The sequence below is a fragment of the Raphanus sativus genome, unplaced genomic scaffold (genome assembly GCF_000801105.2).
Source record: "Raphanus sativus cultivar WK10039 unplaced genomic scaffold, ASM80110v3 Scaffold1347, whole genome shotgun sequence".
Lineage (NCBI taxonomy): Eukaryota > Viridiplantae > Streptophyta > Magnoliopsida > Brassicales > Brassicaceae > Raphanus > Raphanus sativus.
In genome coordinates, this window is record NW_026616659.1 from 15,011 (window position 1) to 22,161 (window position 7,151).

Below are 7,151 nucleotides of genomic sequence, written 5' to 3' on the forward strand. Positions count from 1 at the left end.
AAATGGGTTTGGGTTAGGCCCAGTACTTTCGTTGACACCCATAAATATTTGTTCAGCGGTTTATATTATTGCATAGAAACGGCCCATTACAATGGGATATGACATCTTCATTCTAGGGAAATGGGCTATCTTTTCTCGAGATAAGTCAAGAAACTATTTTTTTAAAAAGCTCTATTCGTTTAAGATCCCTAAGAAAAAACTATACTGGGTATTATTGTCCAATAATATAGGTCGGAGCACCAAACATTATATGCTTATACATTAATTAATCGATTTTGATTAGGAACGGCGTACAATTAACGATTTAATGGAAGCCAGCTGTTAAAATTCAAATAAAAATTAGTGTTACGAAAAAACAAATAAATTATACTCCAGTCTACAATATGATACATGCGTAAGTTTGTAAACACTCGCGTACTATCTACTCCTGGAGCGTAGAGATATTTAGCTAGCATAGTCAGGGGGGCATTCTCGTAATAAAATGATAACCACATGTCTTAAAATCCAACGCTCGCTTTTACTACCCGTTGCGGGTTGTCTTGTCTAAATCACTTTGCAACGTTTTCGTGAAAGCTATCATCTCCTTCTGTTTGTATTTTTCTTTCTTTTATTTTTCTTCTTCCAGAAAACAACTCTAACAAGTCATGTCTGGTTCTGGCGACTCGGTGGGTGTTCACAAGCTCTCAGCTAAATCCACCATCTTCGGACTAAGTATCTACTTAGTCATCGCGATATGTTCCGTGTTCCTACTGCTGATCTCGCTCTTGATCTTCCTCTTCGTCTGCTTGAACAGAGTCTCACGCGCGCGTAGAATGCGCGTGAAACACAGCTCCGGATCCATCCCTCTGGTCTCTAAGAAGACGTCGGAGGAGATCAAGACGGTCGGGAAGTTTCTGAACTGCGACGATTCGATGAGGAAAGTCGAGAACGAAGTCGTTGTCGTCACCGAAGAAGCGACGAGCAAAGAAGCGAGCGGCGCGTTCGATGATATGTCGGTGGCTTCGAGCGGTGACGTTGGTTCCGAGGTGATGGGATGGGGGAGGTGGTACAGCTTGAGAGATCTGGAGACTGCGACGCGTGGCTTCTCTGACGAGAACGTGATCGGAGAAGGAGGATACGGTGTCGTTTATAGAGCTGATTTTCCCGACGGTTCGGTCGCTGCCGTAAAGAATCTACTTAACAACAAGTAAGTTTTCGAAACGTTACTTAGGTAGATCATTTTTTTTCTGTTGATAAATTAGATTTATTTGAAAATTTTAGATCTTTTATCTGAGTAAGTGAGTATTAAATATTATTGCTCGTTCTGACAATTCTCATTTACTTCGTTTCACGGACTCCGTAATTCTGGGGTCAAGGCTCCACTGGTACTTGGATTTAATAAGCTTTAAAAAACATTATTTTATATTTCTTCCGACAAGTGTTTTGTTTAAAAAAAACATTTTCTCCGCATTAGTTATTTGAGATTTTGACTAAGATTATCAAATCAAATTATTAAGTTGTAACCATTATTGACATTCTTTTCTTTTTTTTTAGATTTCAAGTAGATACTTTTGCTACCATTGAACTGTATATTCTTGTTTTCTTGGCAAGGTTTAGTGAAACCTAAACAAAAGCAAACATTAATTAATTAATTAGTTGTGCTTTGTTCTTTATTCTCGGAGTATTATTTTTCTTTAATCTTTTCCTTTTGATTTTGGTCTTTATTCTCTTTTGGTTTTAGTGTTTACCTTTAGGTGATGAGATAGTCTTACTAGTATAAAACTTGCTGGAAAATGAGATGCCAGTGAATCAAATAGTCTGAAAAGAATCCGCTAAGTTTGCTTTCTGTGTCTGGTCATTTCATTGTTCCAACTTATTTTATGATTAACTAATAAAATATGGATAAATATTTTATTTAGGTAGCAAGATTGTAGAAATCTATTATATTGGTTGTTAGGTTTGGCAGAATCAGGTTGTTGGTTTGCAGCACAACCACCTATCTTCTTCTTTACTTTCATTGTATTTGTTTTGTCAACAAGTTAAGATTCTGATATAATCTGGTAAAAATGACGGTAAAACATTGTTTTCTTCAGGGGTCAAGCAGAGAAAGAGTTCAAAGTTGAGGTGGAAGCAATTGGGAAAGTAAGACATAAGAACTTGGTTGGTCTGATGGGTTATTGTGCCGACACTGCTCAAAGGTTGCCAAAAACAAACAAATTTAAAATGATGAATTAGTAAACTTTGAATTCATATTTGTTTATAACTAAACTTGGTTTATTTCTTTGTCTGTTTTGATTATAGGATGCTTGTGTATGAATATATTGATAATGGAAACTTGGAGCAGTGGTTGCATGGTGATGTAGGTCCAGTGAGTCCTCTCACATGGGATATTCGCATGAAGGTTGCCATTGGAACAGCTAAAGGGTGCGTCCAGTTTCTTCTTAGTCAAATCAGTATTCTAGCTGCGATTGGCCATTTTTAAAAACCTTGGCTTTTTTTTTGATGAACAGATTAGCCTACTTACATGAAGGGCTTGAACCAAAGGTTGTGCACCGTGATGTGAAGTCCAGTAACATCTTGCTTGATAGGAAGTGGAACCCGAAGGTGTCTGATTTCGGTTTGGCCAAGTTATTAGAATCTGAAACGAGCTATGTGACAACTCGTGTGATGGGAACTTTTGGGTGAGCAGATTGATTTCTTGTCACACATCATTAAAAAAGCTTACAAGAAGTTAATAAACTTCTTAATATTTTTCTTGTGCAGATATGTTTCACCGGAGTATGCAAGTACCGGTATGCTTAATGAGTGTAGCGATGTCTACAGTTTTGGTGTTCTTCTCATGGAGATTATAACAGGGAGGAGCCCAGTCGATTATTCAAGACCCCCTGGCGAGGTAATCTCATAATACATAATTAACAAGAACATATGCAAGGAATGTTTACTTTTGTGAAACATTTTTCAGATGAACTTAGTGGATTGGTTCAAAGGAATGGTTGCAAGCAGACGTGGAGAAGAAGTTATAGACCCTAAAATCAAAAATCCACAACCTCATCCAAGAGCTTTGAAAAGAGCATTGCTTGTTTGTTTGCGTTGCATAGACCTTGATGCTAGTAAACGACCAAAGATGGGACAAATTATTCACATGCTTGAGGCTGATGATTTCCCTTTCCGTCCTGTAAGTTTTCAAAAAGCTAAAAATAGATTGTTGCCTCCTCCTCTCTACATGTTTATTGAGCTTTGTATGTTTATTTACTCTTATTTATAACAGGAACACAGATCAGTCCAGACAAACAAGAAACCACTTGAGAGTTGATGCTATTGGGGGTACACAACCAGATTGATAGATTTGTCCACGTTTGTTCTATATTGAGTATTACATAGATTCATATGAGTTGAAAATCAAAAGTGAAATTAGATAATATGAGAATGGTTCAAGTTCTAAGGCTTTGTAATATGTAAATATATATCATATATGCTGAATACTTTAAGTGCATTTTTTTTTGGACAAACACTTTAGTCCATTTCTTATCCTTGGATGGCCACGTGAATTACCTACCAAAACCAAACCAAAACTCAGTAATTCACTAATTTGCTATGTAAATTGTTTGGTCTTCGGATTAATAACGGTTTAAAGGCTGAACTGTATTTTGAACCGCAATTACTGTTGAACCGATTACCGAAATCTGAAAACAACCGATTGATTTTGATTCGGAAAACAACCGATTGATTTTTCTTATCCTTGGTTGGCCACGTGAATTACTTACCAAAACCAAACCAAAACTCAGTAATTCACTAATTTGCTATGTAAATTGTTTGGTCTTCGGATTAATAACGGTTTAAAGGCTGAACCGTATTTTAAACCGCAATTACTGTTGAACCGATTACAAAATCAGATAACCGAATTGATTTCGGGTCGAGCAAATATACCAGCTCTCGAGATCCGACAATCCACGAGCACTCCACTACATGCGACTGGTAAAATTATCCTAAAGTCGCCACGTGTCATCACGTATTCTCCTGACTTCTCCATCATAATGAAACACAAACATACCCCGCAAAAATCAAATCCACTTTAATTGATCGCTATTCATTTAGATCTGGTGCGAACTCTGTTATTGAACGAAGATGGAGGAGAGTTTAATCAAGCGCCTGGAAGCTGCGGTTACGAGGCTCGAGGGGATCTCCAGCAACGGAGGAGGAGGGGGAGGAGTTACTCTTTCCCGCGGAGGAGATTTCTCCGCCGCCGCCGCCGGAATCGATTCCGCGGCGTCTGATCCGTCGATTCTCGCCTACGAAGATCTGATTTCGCAATGCGTCGGTAGGGCGCTGAGCGCGGCGGAGAAGATCGGTGGACCTGTTCTAGACGTGACGAAGATCGTCGCCGAAGCGTTTGCTGCGCAGAAGGATCTGCTCGTTCGCATCAAGCAGACTCAGGTATGTATAATCGATCACTTTAGTTTCCAGTGCTGGATTGGATTGGATTGGATTTTGATATTTTTAGATGTGTGGTTTTGATTTGAGAGCAGAAGCCTGACATGGCTGGGTTAGCTGGATTTCTCAAGCCGTTGAATGATGTTACGATGAAAGCTGACGCAATGACTCAAGGAAGGAGGTCTGATTTCTTCAATCACCTCAAGGCTGCGTCTGATAGTCTTTCTGCTTTGGCCTGGATTGCTTTCACCGGAAAAGATTGTGGTAAGCTTGTTGTTGGGAGTTCAATATTTTTTATAATCTTCTCTGGAAATGATTTGATTGGCTCTCCTCACCTTGCAAGGTATGAGCATGCCAATCGCTCATGTGGAAGAAAGTTGGCAGATGGCTGAGTTTTACAACAACAAGGTGATACCTAATCTTCATTCTCTTTCCATGCCTTCATACCAAAAGGATTACTTATTCAGATTGCATACGCCTTAAGTGGCTGTTTTGATGCTCTTTGTACTCTGTTAATTAATATGATCCCCATGTTCTTGTTTCAGGTATTGGTGGAGTACCGTAACAAAGATGCGAATCATGTGGAGTGGGCTAAAGCCTTGAAAGAACTTTACTTACCTGGTTTGAGGGATTATGTGAAAAGTCATTACGCCTTGGGACCTGTATGGAATGCATCAGGGAAACCTGCTAGTGCTCCTGCCAAAGGTCCGCCTGGTGCTCCTGCTCCTCCCCCAGCACCGGTCTTCAGTGCTGAATCTTCAAAGCCATCATCTTCGTCGAACCAGAAACAAGGGATGTCTGCTGTTTTCCAGCAGCTCAGCTCTGGTGCTGTGACCTCAGGTATGTTACGTTTTGTATACGTCTTCCTCACATTTCTGACGCAATCTCTGTTTGGAACGTGAATCAAATATAGTTTATTATTCTTGTTCGTTGCTTTCCAGGTCTTAGAAAAGTGACAGATGATATGAAGACTAAGAACCGTACTGATAGATCCGGAGCAGTGAGTGCCATTGAGAAGGAAACTCGTGCAGCTAAACCAACATTTTCGAAAACTGGGCCACCGAAAATGGAACTTCAAATGGGTCGCAAGTGGGTTTTACTAACAAATACTATATGGTGCAAATTCAAACTGTGGTAGATATACTATAACACGGTTGTTGGCTTCTTCTGAATTATATTAGGTGGGCTGTTGAGAACCAAATAGGGAAGAAGGACTTGGTTATCAGCGAGTGTGATTCCAAACAGTCTGTCTATGTATTTGGTTGCAAAGATTCTGTCTTGCAGATACAAGGTATCTTTGCTCCATTCAGATTCACTGTAAAAGTTGGATATCTCCTTGAAAGATATTTGAGTCTCTTACTGTTGTTCCATAATTTGTAGGAAAAGTTAATAACATCACCATTGACAAATGCACCAAATTGGGTGTTGTCTTCACGGTGAGTTGAATAACACTGTTTCCTCTTACATTCCAACAATAAAATTTATGTGATTCCTAATCATGTTAAATCTAACATGTCTGTATAGGATGTTGTTGCTGCATTTGAGATTGTGAATTGCACCAACGTAGAAGTACAATGTCAGGTTTGTTTTCTGTCTTCTATACTTTTCCAATGGCTGAAAAATATATCCTCATAAGGACAATCTCTTTTTGCGTCCCAATCTTATGATGTAGCCCTAACGTCTGCAGTTTCTTTTGGAGACACTGATGCTCTTGCTTTTGTCTTTACGTCATATGTGGCTATCGCAGGGTTCAGCTCCCACGGTTTCTGTGGACAACACAACTGGCTGTCAGTTATACCTAAACAAAGACTCATTAGAAACAGCTATAACAACAGCCAAGTCGAGTGAGATCAATGTAATGGTCCCTGGTACTTCCCCTGATGGAGATTGGGTATGCTTTCCTCTCTTTGTAACGATGAAAGTCTTTTGATTCCTTGTATTCTTTTTACAACGAAATGTTTAGTTACTTTGGGTGATACCAAAAGTGAGAAGTCACTGATTACAAGCTTATTGTAACCAAGCGACTCGTGTCTGTGCGAGTGATGTGACACTGTTCACTGAAGGAATCATTCTCATAGTGGTTTTGTCACAACATTGCAGGTGGAACATGCACTGCCGCAACAGTACAACCATGTGTTCACTGAAGGAAGTTCGAGACGACACCGGTCTCGCACTCAGGTGCCTAAGTTAAAAGGGAATCTCTCTCTCTGTCTTCAGTCTGGATTTTGCTTAAATATCACGTTTTTTTTTAACTTGTTTTCTTCAGATTATAATAGAGCAGAATCTGTTTGTTTGTGGTTCTGTGTCTATATTTTGGAATGGAGGTTCTTTGGTTGTTTGTTTGTTTGTTGTCATCTCGATCATCTTCTCTTTTGTTCCTCTTCGGGGTTTTGGATTGGATTTGGGCTTTCCCTTGTTCTTTTTTTTTTGGTGCGCTCATACTTTTTCTGAGTAATTTATTGCTGGTGAAAAATGCGAACAAATCCTGGATAGAAAAAGTTGTGGTCCTATTCTTGGAATATGCAAATTTTTATGTATTGTCAACCTTCTTAGTCGTTTTGTTTTGGAAATGATGCGAATAGAAGCTTTAGTTAACCTAACAGTCGTACATAATAATTGAGTTGAAAATTTGTGAAATCACCAAAAAGCTTGAAATTATTGGTTGTGGTGGGGTTGGAACGTAAAGAATGGGCTTCACACTTATGCTGGGAAGTAGCATGGAAAAGGGGAATCATGCCATC

The 7,151-nt window shown here is 39.3% G+C and overlaps 1 protein-coding gene and 1 pseudogene across 1 annotated transcript; both read left to right on the plus strand.

Moving 5' to 3' along the window:
* Positions 1 to 543: 543 nt before the first annotated feature.
* Positions 544 to 3,509, plus strand: LOC108839740 (probable receptor-like serine/threonine-protein kinase At4g34500). The gene is made up of 7 exons (XM_018612511.2): positions 544 to 1,186; positions 2,073 to 2,177; positions 2,281 to 2,403; positions 2,490 to 2,660; positions 2,743 to 2,872; positions 2,942 to 3,154; positions 3,248 to 3,509. Exons 1-7 carry the CDS (start codon positions 645 to 647, stop codon positions 3,290 to 3,292), a joined length of 1,329 nt encoding a protein of 442 aa, XP_018468013.1. The 5' UTR covers positions 544 to 644; the 3' UTR covers positions 3,293 to 3,509.
* Positions 3,510 to 4,020: 511 nt separating this feature from the next.
* Positions 4,021 to 6,735, plus strand: LOC130494699 (cyclase-associated protein 1-like; annotated as a pseudogene).
* The last annotated feature ends 416 nt before the right edge of the window (positions 6,736 to 7,151 follow it).

Excerpts from the sequence above, each read along its gene's own strand:
- LOC108839740 (XM_018612511.2), top strand. The coding sequence starts at position 645 with ATGTCTGGTTCTGGCGACTCGGTGGGTGTTCACAAGCTCTCAGCTAAA. Across the intron at positions 2,404-2,489 it reads GCCATTGGAACAGCTAAAGG|ATTAGCCTACTTACATGAAG; the intron begins GTGCGTCCAGTT and ends TTTGATGAACAG. Across the intron at positions 2,873-2,941 it reads ATTCAAGACCCCCTGGCGAG|ATGAACTTAGTGGATTGGTT; the intron begins GTAATCTCATAA and ends AACATTTTTCAG.